At 45.9% G+C, this 15,718-nt stretch overlaps 1 protein-coding gene across 1 annotated transcript in view; it reads left to right on the top strand.

Annotated features, from left to right (window-relative positions):
• The first annotated feature begins 4,701 nt into the window (after nucleotides 1–4,701).
• The window catches only part of LOC310838470 (heparan sulfate glucosamine 3-O-sulfotransferase 3A1-like), a 71,670-nt gene continuing 60,653 nt past the window's right edge, over nucleotides 4,702–15,718 (top strand). The window contains exon 1 of the mRNA XM_083725930.1: nucleotides 4,702–6,390. Coding sequence (XP_083582056.1) covers nucleotides 5,993–6,390 — 398 coding nt within the window. The 5' untranslated portion in view covers nucleotides 4,702–5,992. The remainder of the gene's footprint in view (nucleotides 6,391–15,718) is intronic.

Here is a 15,718-nt window from a genome sequence, read left to right as displayed (position 1 = left end):
GTTATTATTATTTCTTTATTATTATAGAATAAAATTTATTATTATTATTATTATTATTATTATTATTATTATTATTATTATTATCTCTGTGTAACTTTTTGTTTCATCTGAATGACTTCACCTGTGCTCAGAATAGTGTACAAGCAACTTGGATGTATGCTTACTGTTGAATAAATGAATTGGAGTGGAACATATCCTGGGAAATGGGACCTCTCTTTTTTGCAAATTTGGACTAGGTGTTGGGGAAGAAACCATAAGAGGCTGAAGGAATCTCAAAAGAGTGAGAGTCAAGTAGTTGAATCCTGATTTACACAGCTTTCAGCTCCAGAGGCCTAGGTTTCCTGAAGCTGCTTCAGCCAGATCACCCAGGATGACACGAGTTAGATACCATTTCAGCACAATTCCCAGCCGACCCAACAACATTTGTCCACACACAATGGAAAGACCCTCCTCCCCAGAAAGGAAAGAAAAATCCTTGAACTTTCTGGTTGATTTCAAGGAGAGAATGCCCAGGAGATTACCCGGTTCAATAATGGATTTGGCTAAAACAGGAGCCTCCATTGACTCCTTTCCTCTGGGCTCTCAGATACTCGCACTGCCCTGGCTCCTCCCCATTTGCTGCTATTGTTCCTATTCATTCTAAATGATGAAGGGGCTTTTGTTGCTCAAACCCATATGGGGTCAGATCGCCCCTTGCTTATCAATCTGCCTCTCTCTTCTCTCCATAACCTCAGCTTACCCCTCTCCCCAGATGCAAACAATGCCATGTTTTCTTCTGGTGCAGTTTTCAGAGGGGGAGTTGTTGCCTTTGGCTTTTGACCTTGTAATCAGTTGTAAGGATGTGTTAGCCTCCGTGCCCTCTCTCTCAAACTCCCCATTTAACCTCTAGACCTGTCTAAGTGATGGGAGACTCCGAAACGCAAAACCAAAGAGCCTTCCAGTTTCCAGAGGAATGTGTATAAATGACCAGTCCATTTGCAATGTCTTTCATGCCTAAGGAAACAGCTCACTGGCTTAAATTGCATGGGAACACCAGCCCAACCCCATGCAGATCATGGTAGAGAAATAAAGATTGTAATAATTTTTAAATGTGAAGCAGTCCACAGCCCCAAACCAAATAATGATTCAGGATGCCTCAATTTTGTCTCATTTTACACCCCTGTTTTCATGAAGACAGGGGACTTGGCCTTTTCTAAATATTGGGGCCCATGTTAGGTGCCTACCACCAGTTTTTTCCACTGGGGAATAAACACATACTCACACTACAAATCATCTTGTAGGCATGCATTGTTCTACCTTGTTGATAGTGGATCAAACAGCCAGGGGTTCAAGAACAGGGCATGTAATTCTGCATGGGGAAATCCCAAATTCTCAATGTACTCCCCGTCCCCATTTGCTTACTAGAACACATGCTTCCAACCAAAGTATATGTGAGGCAATCAAATGGGGAGGGAGAGTATATAGTGTTTGGTGGGATGAAGCTACCCAACTGTGTGTTTGAGTCTTGCCCTTATTGGCTGATGGAAGCTGCCTGAGATGGACAAAGTGGATAAAGTAGTAAATAAATAACTCCTTACAGGAGGGCATCACTCCAATGGGTTGTGGTAAGACCTCTACTTTTTTCTTTAAAAAAACAACAACCCCTCCATGAACCTTGCTGTGTTGGGACATGCCCAGATAGGTCTCCAACATTTTATTTTTGAGCAAGGTGCTGGAGTTCCTGATAGCATCTTGACTGTCATATTTGCCTGGATATTGCAAAGCATCCACAGCCATTTTGATCTGCAAGGAGAATATTTAGATGCTAAACTGGTGCTGACCAACCCCCTAGCTGCTGCTGCTGATTTTTATTTATTTATACCCCACCCAGCTGGCTGGGTTTCCCCAGCCACTCTGGGTGGCTCCCAACCGAATATTAAAAACACAATACAGAATTAAACATTAAAAACTTCCCTAAACAGGGCTGTCTTCAGATGTCTTTTAAAAGTAAGATAGTTGCTTATTGCCTTGACATCTGCTGGGAGGGCATTCCATAGGGTGGGTGCCATTACCAAGAAGGCCCTCTGCCTGGTTTCCTGTAACTTGGCTTCTCACAGTGAGGGAACCGCCAGAAGGCCCTCGGAGCTGGACCTCAGTGTCTGGGCTGAACAATGTGGGTGGAGACACTCCTTCAGGTATACAGGACTGAGGTTCTTCTGCTCTGTAGAACTGCTAGGGTAGGGATGAAATTCAGACTGGTTTGAATGGACTGCCATTCCCCTCGAAAACAGAGGCCCATAGTCTGGGGCTGCTTCTGGATCCAGCTTGGAAGCTGGAACCAATTTTAATGGCGCATACACCCAAGTAAGGGCATTTGTGTTGCAGCCTCACTGCCTCATTAGTGTGGGTACAATTGTAGGTTTGTGCATGTTCAGGTCTCCCACTGAAATCAGCTGGTTCACAGCAGTAGAAGATATTTCATTACTGGATACATTTTTCTAAGCCGTTGAAGTTCAGCATCAGAGCTAAATTCAAACAGCAAATAAACACGAGGAGATCTGAGTCAAATGTTTCGTGAGTACCGTTTGTCTTCAATTCTTAAAATCTATGGAAGCCATTTCAAGTGAAAAGGACTTCCCTGCAGGCTATGAAATAATGATGCCCTTACTATCAGGCGTTTTCGGCTGAAATGCAAGGAAATTACTATATGTTATTCACTCCTCAAGCAGAACAGTTTAAGTGATGAGAGGAATATAAAAAGAACAATATATATATATATTCCTAGTATAGCCGCGGTGATCTGTGTGTGGAAATAGGTGCCCTCAGATGTATAATTCTGCCAGATCTACATCAATTTATGCAAAAAGTTGCTGGGGGACACATTAGTAGGTGATCTCCACACTGATAAGCATTGAGCAACACTTGCAGAGGTTAGGAGGAAGCTGTGTGCCACACAGTGTGTTAGAATATCCAAGGAACGTGCTTGAACAAGTGAAATCTATGAGTGAGTACAGTATCACCTTGGGACTTTTATCACTATAAAGGTGACTTTTGGCACTCATTTTGCTTTTCACCTTGCATCTTTTCCAGTGTGGTTCCTGTGACTTTAACAGCTGTGCCAAGATGGAAAAGCTTTCACAGTTAACTTTCCTGTACCTGTTGCACAACAGTTTAAAGGCACAGGATTCCTGCCAGGAAGCAAGTTCAGAGAATCCTAAATTGCGTTTCTCTGAATCTTCTAGGCCACCTGGTCTAGCTCCTTGCTTCATGCAGTAAATCCAGAGCTAGAACATTCCCCAAAGATGGTGGTCCAGCCTCTGTCTAGAATTCTCCAAGATGGGAGATCCCATCACCTCCAAAGTAATTGATTCTATTTTCAAATGGCTCTTACCCTTAACGTGTTTTTCAGAACATTTCAATCACAATCTGCCCTCCTGTAGCTTCAGCTCATGAGACCTCGTTTTGCCTTCTGGACCATCAGAGAACAAGTGTTTGCTCTCTCCCTTCGTGAGTATGTATGTGAAGTCTGCTGTAATGGGTGTCTCCTCTTCAGTCTTCTCCAGCTCTTTCAGCCTCTCTTAAGCCTCCCTCCCCCCAACCCTGCTGCCTATCTTCTTTGCCCTCCTTTGCTCCTGTTCATGTGCTTCTATGACCTTTTGAAAGTGTGGCTTCCTAGTTGGGAGTTGGGACAAAGCAAAAAATGGCTCTCAGTTAGTGGATTAAGTCAGTTGTATAAAATTCTACAGCTCTGATTCCCAGTTAGCTTCATAGTTACAGCACCCATGTAGAAAGCAGTTAGTCTGCTGTTGGATATTCATGGGACAATTTGTTCAGGAGCTCCTACTCACCCTTCTTCTTTCTTGCTAATTTTATTTCCCACCTACCCACCTAACTTGATGGTTATTGGAGAGTGCAGAAAAATCCCCTTTTTCAAACAACTGTTGATAGTAAAGAATCTCTCCCTGTCTTTGTATCTGATTGCTGTAAAAAAAACAAAACTAGAATGTTAAAATGGTTAATGTTAAAATATTACAGCCCAATTCTCCAACACCATTTGCCTACACTTGGCCAGAGACTACTGGCAGTATGACCAAGTGAGCAGAGCACCAGACTGAGTCCTAGGTTTACATTTCTTGCTTTGCCATGCCACTGAATGATTCTACACAAAACACTTGCTCCAATAGGTTCAGTTTTCCCCATCTGTAAAACTGGGATAAGCCTGCTATTTAGAGATGTTGCAAGGATGTGAGGGCGTATGGTCTTTTTATACCTGTGGTCATAAAGTTTTACTCAGAGAGACTCACTTAAATTTGTCATGTTCATTAATTTCAGTGAGTTTTCTCTGAGCAAAGAGCACAGTTAGCCTTTACCTAAGTGTTATGTAGTTGCATCCATGCATTACCAATAATGTCATCTCCTGATGGGCTATTTGCAAATACTCTGCATGGCAAATAAGCTTTTCTCAGGGAGAAACTGGCCATCTAATCTAAGGCTACATTAGCACGCATAGCTAAGGGTTACACTGACTCTTTTTGAAATATTCCCAAATCCTTTTATCATGACCGACCTAAATGTTACAAAATAGGGGGTAAGCTTTTGAGTCCACCAGAGCTCTTCTGTAAAGCACAGCGGGAAGCAGGGCGAGGGAAGGGAAGGCTTAGTACTGAAGTCAGAATATCTGCAGTGATCAAAAAAAATTGCCGTATAGTTTTGCGGATCTGTCATGAAAGGTGTCTGCACTTGAGAATTTACCATTACACCACTGGATTTCATAAACCCAGAGAAATTGTTTCATAAACCCAGAGAAATGAGTGGAATTCACATCCGAGTAAATAGCATGAGCAGGATCAGGCTTCAGAAGTGCTTCTGAAGTTGGCAATAGCTATACCTCCTCAGCTCTGAATTTCGAAGGTGGTGGTTGGAGAAGTACTGTATCTCCCAAAAGTAACTCCCTCCCTATCCCAAAAGACTGCGCGGGGTGTGTCCCAACTACTTCTTTCTCCGCCTCCACTCAGAGTCCTCTATGAAAGGCATCTCCGCCCACTTTGCTTTTGCCAACGTTCCGTTGGCTCCTGGGCCCGTCGCTCAAGCTTCGGAGGTGCCTTTCGGAGAAGTTTTTGCTACAATCAAGAGCTCCACGTGTGGTAGCCGCTGGAGCAGCCGGGAAAAGGGAGCCCCGCAGGAAAGAAAGGTGACAGGCGGTTGGGAGGATTTTCGCCTACCCGTCCGCGCTGCTGCTGGACAGCTAAGGAGCGCGCAAAATCCGAGCGAGGAGCGGCGGAAAAGCAACACCGCGCGCGGCAGCATCTGCGACCCGAGGTGGCTTGGGGAGAGTTGCAGGCTCAGGACTCGTTTGTTTCTTCTTCTGTTGCGCACAAAGCTCCAGCAGACCGGGGTGGGACTGGCTCCCCTTCTTTCCTCCATGAGCAGCAACGATCACCCGGGATCTCAGCCTGGGCGGCCGACAGACGCTGTGGCAGAGAGAGGAGAGCCCTCTCGGCGACAGATCCTCTCCTTGAAACCTTGAGCGCATCCTCCTCCAGCGGCTGCCTCCCGGATCTGGCCGCGCTTCCGATCTCCGCCTGGATGCGCCGCGCTCCCTCCGAGAGGCGCCTGGCAGTGTTTTCCCCGCGCTCAGGCGCGCTGCTCCTTGGCTGCGCTTTGACCGGAGATGCGCCAAACTCGCCTCCCAGCTGGAGTTGATGCTACCCGCCCCTTTCACAGCGGCTGGGCTGCTGCGAGGCTCCCTCGAAGGCCTGGTTTAAGCCCAGGTGCCCAGACCCCAACCCCCACCCGACTCCAACGCCTGGCCGCTGGGATGATGCGCCCGTGAAGCTCCGCTCACGGGGAAAAACCAGCTGCGCCTTCTGCCCTTGCTCCCCACCCCATCCACCCAAACCCGTCAGCGGACCCCGATCCGAGCCGTCCATGATGGGGTTGCCCGCTCCCCGCCAGGCAGGGCTAAGGGGCTGAGAGTAGGGGGCGATGGCCCCGGCGCGGGGGGCCGCCTAGCATGGCCCGGGGAGGGGTGCCCCCCGCCTCAGCGCCTGGCCCAGAGCCCCTGCCCCGGCGCGCCCTGCGGAAGCTGCTGCTGGTCTTCGGCTCGCTCCTCATGTCTCTCTACGCCAGTTACTGCCTGGCCGGGGCTGCGCGCGTCCTCACCAGAGAGCCGGCCCCGATCCCGCTCGCGCCGGGCGACGAGGGCGCCGCCACGCCCCGCGATCCTTCGCTGCAGCCCCAGGCGGCGGGAGAGGGCACCAAGCGGCTGCCGCAGGCGGTGATCATCGGCGTGAAGAAGGGCGGCACGAGGGCGCTGCTTGAGTTCCTGCGGGTCCACCCGGACGTGAGGGCGGCGGGCGCCGAGCCGCACTTCTTCGATCGGAACTATGGCCGGGGGCTCGCCTGGTACAGGTATGGATGAGGATGCGCTGCTCTTGAACGTTGGCTTGGCTCTGGAGAGGGACGGGGCGCCCTTCTCCTCCCCTTCCTTACTCTTGTGTGAATCCGGATTCAGTCCTGCCCAGACTGCTTGCTACTCTTGAGAAATATTGTGTGGGCAATTAAGGGGATATGAAGTAGGGTTCCTGTCACTCAGTGCCATGCATCCAACTGTGTGGAACAGAAAGCCATGCATACTTACCTTGGGAATTCCTAACCCCTATGAACACTAATACTTTCTCCTGTATAGGTTTTGATTATTATTTGTGGCAATGCTGAGGGTCTTAAAACTATTATTTCTGCCTTGGAAGCACTGCTTTTTAATTTGAAGTGTATGGGACATGCTGTGGTTATTTAATGCTGAGGGAAATATCATTTGTACATGTTCAGAAACACTGATTGATTTGCATATTCCAGGACTGGCCAGGTCATAGAGGGCAGAATTACTTCTGGGCCTTTGAACAATGGCGAGAGTATTCCTAAACTTGGTTGGGTTCCTCTTAAGGAAATGTGTGTGATGCTCTGCCCAGACCAGTCCCGAGTCTCCCCCCCCCCGCCCCCATCATGCTTTGCAAACTCTCCCTGAGACCTTGCTACTGTCCTAGGTCCATAAAATCTGCGAACATTCCTTTCCACAACCACAGAAATCTATTGGCCTTTGCCCTGAGATTCTCCCACCAAGATTAAAGCCTTGTTTTTAAAACCCACTTCAGAGCTCCAATATCTCCTTCACAAAAGGCAAACTTTGATGCCCAAATCTTCCTAAAGCCTCTCATTTTTTGTTTTTTTGTTTTTAAAAAAGTCAAAGGCCTTGACACAATCTTTTTGTAAACCACTTTGAGGTTTTATTACAATCAAGTGGTATATAAATATTGTGGAATAAATAAAATAGATAAATCATTAACCAACCATGAGACCGTAACTCCTGTCCACAGCCTCCCCATTGACCTGTATTTATCTTCTCTGGTACCAAACCTATGAAGGTATCTCAGCCCTGCATCTTTAACTGTCTGACTTGAGTTGTTCTACCTCAACTGTCAAAGTTGCTTACAGCCCTGACTTTTTCACAAGGGTAACCACAGTGTTTTCACGACAAGGTATGGGCAAAGCAGCTTTCGCTAGTTGGCCTTTTGATTAATAATGTGTTTGCATGCTTAAAGCTTGGTCTCCAGCCCTACACTTCATCTTCACACCTGTCCCACAAGCCCACCTTTAACCATCACTCTGAGCACAACCAATTGTACTCAGTATGGCGACTCCTTGTGTAAGACGTTTTGCATCAGCCAGCTTTGAACCTCAGGCGTCCCACAAATGTGCATCCCTAAGAGAGGAGCCCCACTCCCTATAACTCCATTTGCTCTTCCTACACGCAGCCCCATCTCCTTTTCATGTTATATTAGGAACCACTTTCTTCACAACTTGATCTGCAGTGCATGTATCTGGAAGTGAAGCAAACTCTCTTGATTCCGATAAAGTTTTACCAAGTCAAGTGTGTTCAGAGTTTCAGCATTAAAAAGCTCAGAAGTTGTCTTCAGGACATTGTTGCAGCCAGCTCCCGTCAGTCCTTCCTGATAAATATTGTGAATGCATCAAACTTTCTGTAAAGAAATCCTTAATTAATCGTCCTACATTCCATGAACCCACTTTCTCCCCCCTCTGAGCAATCAACTCTATTCGTTATATCTGACCTTTCCAGCCTCAGCCTTGAAAGTGACCTCACTCTGTATCTGTCTTGGACCCCCCTTCACCCTTATCTACAGGGTCAAAGAGGAGGTGTGCAAACATGATTGGCAAAACTCAATTAATCATGGGCTCGTTTGGGATTCGAGGGTGGGGTGAGGAGGTAGAAGAAAGGCAGCCCTTGGCAAAACTCTGATTTGCAGGAGTGATGCCATGAGTGCTTCAAAATTTGGAATGCACCACTTATAATGCAGAATAAAAAGTGGAACAGACTATTTGGAACTGAATGTGTGCTTCAGCCAACAGAGGTCTTCAGGTTTGAATTTCTGATGCGAGGAATGTAAAGCTCCCAATTTGCCACTTGTTCAAACAGTCTGAAAGGTGATGATTTCTGCAAAAGGACAGGCGGTTCCGTCTCTAGTTCCTTCCTCAGGATTTCTTTTACTACTAGCTGTTAAATTAAAACAAACTGTAAGAATAACAGCCCATCTACTTCCATTAAAAGGGATGTGCATTGCAAAACATGGGTAGGCTCTCATGTTTACAGACATGTATCTATCAAAATTAAAAAGTGTTTTTTTTAGAAGTTTCGAAATTAGTTGTGTGTGCTCACTGATTGTCTGTTTTAAAGCTCTTAACAACATTCTTGTCAGTGGGTTGTGGGAAATTAATGCAATTAACCTCCTCTCTGTTCCTGTAAATATTTTTATCGTTTTATTTCTTCTGCCATTGACACATTTATGCAGTCATGAGGGATTTGTGCAACTGGAGCCTTTGATGGAGACTTTTTGATGCTGTGCAAAAGGTCCTTCTAAAAGCTATGGGCCCAATCCAGAGGCAAAGTTAGGTGTGCTGGACACTACAGTCTTGTATGCATCTAGTCCATCCTGCTGCATTGCAGGAATCTCAACTAGATCATACATGACACTTGGTCATCCAGCCTCTACTTGAAAACCCACAAGGAAGGAGAGTCCACCACCTCTTGTGAGTGTCTGTTCCACTGTTAACTGAGGTTTATTCCTTGGTAGGTGGGTGTTTTTGATATTAGAACTATATTCACCCTTTCCCAACTTTGGGAGGTGGGTATGCCAGTTGTGTGAGGCCAAAAATAGGTGTGGCTGTGGCACATTCTTGCATGCATAGACACACAGCCTGTCTCTCCTCAGCTGATCTGTGCAGATGAGCTGGGGGGTATTGTCCCCTTTCAGCTCTGCAAATGATTAAACTGATGGCCAAAGAGGGGACAACTTGCATCCCCATCAGGGCCCCTGTACAGTTTTTTGTTTTTGCTGCTGCCAAAATCTGTGGGTTTAGGGGCCAAAATAAAATTGACCGGAGGGCTGCATCAGACCAGGGCTTAGCCACCCCCAGGGTATAGGCTTGCATCCTCTCTCACTGAAACCAGCAAGGGTTAATACATTTTTGGTGTAGGAGAACAAAGGAAGCTGCCTATTCAAATGGTGAAGTCTTATTCCAAGTCAGACAATTGTTCTGTATAGCTCAATGCTGTCTACACTGGCTGGCAGCGACTCTCCCAGGTATGAGGCAGGAGCTCTCCCCAGCTTTTCCTGGAGTTGGCAGGGCTTGCACCTGTCGAATTACACATGTGTCACAGGCCACTACTGGGAAATGCTTTGACACTGCTAGTGAGGAGCTACACTCTCTCCATCCTTCTTGTGCCCTGTTGTGATCTGTAGAAAAAGTTGCTGAACTACAACACCCATAAACTGCATCCTGCATGGCCAATGGCAAAGGATGATGGGAGCTGTAGTGCAGCAACACCTGGAGAACCACAGGATTCCTGCACCTGGTATACTAGACAGACTGCGGGACTTGTGCTGGAAAGGGGTACACTTCTTCCACACATACCCTTTTTTTGAAGGGGAATGGTTGTGTGAATCAGGCATATGCAAGCAGAGGGAGTGTGATTGACAAACACTTTTTGTAAATGGCGGAAGGGACTTTACCCTTTAGCTTTGGGGCCATTTTTGCTTTGACCCCTTTCAGGGTGTGAGTAGAATTTCCTTTGCTTTCTTTCAGTGTCATCGCCATGTAGCCAAATCTGATTGTTTATGCATCATCATGGGCTCATCCACACAGGAGCTTGATGTGGGTTTGAAGCTACTTGCACGATAATTTTTGTCAGGGGGGGGGGAGGGTTACCACTATCCACAAAACATCCCTGTAAAGCCCATACTTTCCCCCCAATTTATCCCCCATGGATCAATCTGATAAAACCTCCAGCATGAAATTGCTTGTTCCCTGATGTGCATTGTGAGGTCAAAATGTGGAAGGGCTCTTTTTTTACATGTGGAGACATCTCATTGGGTGTTGTTTCCGCCAGTTGCTGCTTAGGATGTGGTTGTGGTACACACACACACACACACACACACACACACACAGAGCTGTTTTGTGTGAAATTGCTGTTGTGCAAAACAGCTGTATTAAAAATGAAACTGGCCCTTCAGGATATAAACAGGAGTTGGCAGGTACAGTAGGAAGGAAGGAAAGAAAAAGAAAGCACTCGCTTTCCAAATCCCGCCACTCAAGAGCGCTCTCTTCCCCGCCACCAGCCCATCTTGTCCCAGCTATGTATGCCTGTGTGTGAAATGCATTTACATTTAATTGTTGACTGCCCAGAGATTATTAGTTATTGGGTAGTATAAAAGCACTGTCAATAAATGAATGAATGAATGAATGAATGAATGTTACCAATCCATGCACTTGTGCTATTTTGCCTGATGGCTTGACCCTGCCAAGTAGCATTCAGCAGGATTCACTGCCCCTCTCGCACCCTACACCCCCAAACTGACTACTTTGACAAAGCAGCTACCTCCACTTGTGCCTCCTGATGGGCTTGTTTCATGAAACTTCAGTGGGTAGAGAGAAGGGAGATCACAGTTCTCTATCTCCACTTCCAGGATCCTATCCTGAAATAAGCTGAAGCCAGATCATAGTGGGGTTAGAGAAATCAGCCCTATTGGTGTAGTGGTTAAGAGCGGTAGTCTCGTAATCTGGGGAACCGGGTTTGCGTCTCCACTCCTCCACATGCAGCTGCTGGGTGACCTTCGGCCACTCACACTTCTTTGAAGTCTCTCAGCCCCACTCACCTCACAGAGTGTTTGTTGTGGGGGAGGAAAGGAAAGGAGAATGTTAGCCACTTTGAACTCCTTAGGGTAGGGATAAAGCAGGATATCAAATCCAAACTCTTCTTCTTCAAACTCTTAATATCCCTAGCAACAAATAAAAACACATATGGAAAAGTCACAGCCTTTTATCCATTTTATTTCTAAACTGCTTTGCATGGCAACTGGGATAGGGGAGATCCTGAAAGAGAAAGACTTTCATTTGGGATCGCCAAACAATCACCTCACCAGGGCTCTGTGCCTTAGATGGACAGCTTGACAGAAACCAGCGTAGGAGAATATGTGGTTCCAGCTCCATGCTGGGACCACCCTCACCTGTCGCATGCATGCCTATCTTGGGCCCTGTCTGGAACAAGCTAGGTCACCAGGATGCTATCATTGAGGAGGGAAAGGGGAGGCACAGAATATTTGCCAAGTGTTAGGCAGCAACTGGAGCACATCCAAAGCCCCTGAACATCAGCAGCTGTGCTTGTTAGGAGTGAGAGAGAAGAAGGAGTAGTGGCCACCTAAGTGCTCAGACAGTGTTTAGGTCTCAACAAGTCCTCACCACCAATCATTATGGGAGGGGGATTCAGTGACTGAATTCTCATAGTTTTTCATTGCTGTTCATTTGGGCTGTGATCTTCTAAGGTAGATGTGCTCATGACTGTTTGGACAGCAGTGGTGGCAGCTGGAGGGGAGTGCCTGGCCTTTGTCAACAGGGCACTTCACCTGAATGTATTCACCTATAGTAAAGTATGAGTGAGAGAAGTATGGGAGACAGTCGCGGCAAATCATACTTGGCCCCAATGCTTTCTCTTCCTTTGCTCACCTGCTCTGCCCTTGCATCCCCAATTGTTGGTGTGGAGCATAATGTTTGCAGTTGGTATGGAGTCTGGTGTTTGCAGTCTCCAGTTTGTGGCTGGAGTCCCAGATTGAGGTGCATGTTAAGGTTCTTAGAAAGGAAGTGCTAGCAGTGTGTTAAGTCCCCATGTGTGTTGCAATGTCAGGCTGTTTGTGCAGGTCTCCCTTTTGTGGCAAGGTGCTCAGAACTACCCCTTGGGAAGTCTAGGTATGACACGAGGCCAGAGAAGTATCATCCCATGCATTTGCCTTATCCTCCTCTTAGGTTTACATACAGTCGTACCTCAGGTTAAGTACTTAATTCGTTCTGGAGGTCCATTCTTAACCTGAAACTGTTCTTAACCTGAAGCACCAATTTAGCTAATGGGGCCTCCCACTGCTGCCGCGCCGCCGGAGCACAATTTCTGTTCTCATCCTGAAGCAAAGTTCTTAACCTGAAGCACTATTTCTGGGTTAGCGGAGTCTGTAACCTGAAGCGTATGTAACCTGAAACGTATGTAACCCGAGGTATCACTGTACCAGTGGGTGATGTGCTGTGATTGAGTGTATGATTGTATCCTATGTTTCTTCCATCCTGTAGCTGAGGGCTGTGCAACACCTTGCAGGAATGTCTTCAGTTCAGACCTGACTCCCACCCTCCACTCCGCTTCATTTCCTTAAATAAGCCACTTTCACAATGGTAGAATTTTGAGAAATCTAATAAACGCCGGTTACAGGAGGTGCCTGCAAAGACAGCTTTAATCAAATCCAATCAAATATTTTTAAATAGAATGCATTCATCATTCATTGGGAAAGGGGACAAAAAAAGAGACCACAATGTGAAAATAAACATGAAAGCCAAAGGGCAATTGTCTTATTTGCAATTTGCATTGTTTAGATGGTTCTCCCACGTGCTCCTGTCATTTAAAGTTAATAAAGTTGTGTCCTCTGGCAAGTTAATATGAAAATAGCTTGTTGGCTCAGCAAGCAATTTGTCTTTGTTGCACAGCAGAAATGCTTTGTTTCCCGTCAAGTACGCAGGAGTGGAACAAAGGGCTTTAAGGCTGGGATTGGTGCACACTTAGCAATGAAACATCCTTCCAAATGATCATCAGTAGGTCTTCCCTGTAAAGTCTAGGATCGGGTAAGACTTCAGTCAAAGGCTCACTTGCTAGGGAAATGAATGCCGAATGTGTACTTACTCTGAGTACACATGCTAATGATTGTACTGTACTCCTCGGATAACACCTATTTAGCTAGGTTTTATTCAGAATACACCCACTGAAATGAATTAACATGACTAAGTTAGGTCCACTGATGTCAGTGGGTCTACTCTGGGTAAAATTGTGTTGAATATCACCCCTTGTTCTGATCTGACCTTAATTATTCCTGTGGTTGAACCTGTTGCTTGATTGGTTTGAAAGAGTAAGCATAAAGGGAGAAGCAGAACAAGTTATGTGCAGTGTCGTCTGATGTATGTCTGCTCAATAATACATCTTACTGCATTCAGTAGGGCTTGGAGTAAGTCTTGAGCTACAGCCAGAATGTCTAAGTCAGCAATCCTGTAGACACCAACCTGGGAGTGTCTACAGCAGTGGTTCTCAAAGGCTGTGGTGCAACACAATGATGTGGCAAGAGAGGATGGCAAGTGTAGTGGGAAGATTCAAGGACAATCATATATTTTGGGAATGATTCATGTTCTTATGTAGTTGCATTTCTGGGTGTCCCGTGATCATATTATAAAGTTGTTGTGTTTTATGTTATAAATCAAGCACTGCTAGGAGTTGCTTCGTATTGTTCTCCAATGTATTTCCTATCAATAAAAAAATTGGTGTGGTCTGAGCAAAGGTTTATTCTGAAGGTGTGGCCCAGAGAGAACCACTGGTTTATAGGATTACAGGCTTAGACATTCTGGTTGTAGGCCAGCAATGGGAAACTCCTTACCACTGGTTCTGCTCGCTGGTGCTGATGAGATCTGGTGTCCAACACTTTCCGGAGGGCCACAGGTTCTTCATCCCTGTTGTAAGTGAAGCATTGTTCTTGAAACAGGAGTCACATATTTAGATGCCAATTTATGCCCCTTTAACCCCATGAATTCTGTGGTATACCAACCAGATGCATTTCCCCCTGGATAATAAAGACTTTCTATTCCTGAAACCCAAAGCTGTCTGAGGAATGGTATTTTCTTAACTGTGCAGTTATCCAATTTTGCGTGCCTTGAAAGAGAATCAGAAAGGAAACATTAAAACTTCTGAGGTTTTTCACATTTATTTTTAAGCACATTTTTCTTGACTTTGAAAATAAACACCTGACTTTGGGGACAGTGTGTGGTCACAAAATCTGGCTGATACTCAAGGAAACTGTTTTATATTTAGTTGTGATCCTAAGGAGACTTGGACATAAATTCCAGTGCAATCAAGGAAATAGCTTTGGGAGGAAACTCTTTGCATATAGTTTCAGAAACTTTGTCTGAGTAAAGAATGCAGGATTGGATAAAGGAGCTGCCTCATCAGCGGTGGATTGAAGGGGGCACGACTGGTTCAGTCACACTGGGTATGGAGCCTTGGAGGTGCCACAACTGTGATGTAGAATGGAAGATAAGAGGTGGGGGGGAGGGCACTGCATAAATTTGAGGCCCCGAGTTGTGTCACTGGCCTCAAACATTGCAGTGCAATTAAAAAAATTTTAAGTGGCCATAATAATTTTCACATAGGTACAATAGATCTTGGAGACACTTTGATTTCTGCATGGTTTTATTTAATCTATCCTATAATTCATCACCACAACCACCTTTCACCATATTGTGGTGATTGGAGTGGCTTCAGAAAACAATACACTGCAATTAAAAGCTAAACCAATCCATCAAATTGAAACTGTGGCCACAGAGCTATTTGACACTTTAACAGATCTGCACTGAGTCAGCTTTTGAAAAGTTGTAGTCCAACTCAAGTACATGTGAGTCTGCCCTAAATTGCCCTGATTTGCCTCATTACTCAAGGTACACAGAAAACAGAGGCACACTCATAGAGCTGGATTCAGCTAATGAGTCCTAATAGCAGAAGCCTGTGGAAGGTCTTCTGCTAGCGCAGTGGGACTTTTCACCCATGTGTGCTCCCCACATTGGCTTTGGAGTGGTCAGGGAACCCCAGAGCAGTGCATGAGAGGAGAGGAGAGATTGTTCCCTCCGGCAAGCTGAAATGCAACAATCTCCTTAACACTACACTGAATTCCTCCCCATGCATTTATACATTAGGAACTAATGTCTTTAGGAATAAGATGTCAGAGTGAGATCAGTAAAAGGATGCCATACAGTGGTACCTCAGGATGTGAACGGGATCCGTTCTGGAGCCCTGTTCACATCCCGAACAGAATGTAAGACACAACAGAATGTAAGACACATGTGCGTGATGTCATTTTGACCATCTGCGCATGTGCGAGCAGCAAAACCCGGAAGTAATGCGCTCCATTACTTCCGGGTCGCCGCGGAGCGCAACCCAAAAGCGTTCAACCTGAAGCGTATTTATCCCGAGGTATGACTGTACTTGCCTTTTGGATTTAGGAAGTAAGAGGGGAGACCCACCAGTTCATGGTGACATTTCTTTTTAATAACTTTTAAAAAAAGCATTTACTGTTTTCCATCTCGCTCCTTACAG

This window comes from Podarcis gaigeae, assembly GCF_964106915.1.
Source record: "Podarcis gaigeae genome assembly, chromosome: 2".
In the NCBI taxonomy this organism is placed as follows: Eukaryota; Metazoa; Chordata; class Lepidosauria; order Squamata; family Lacertidae; genus Podarcis; species Podarcis gaigeae.
This window is presented reverse-complemented; position numbering and strand designations above follow the sequence as displayed.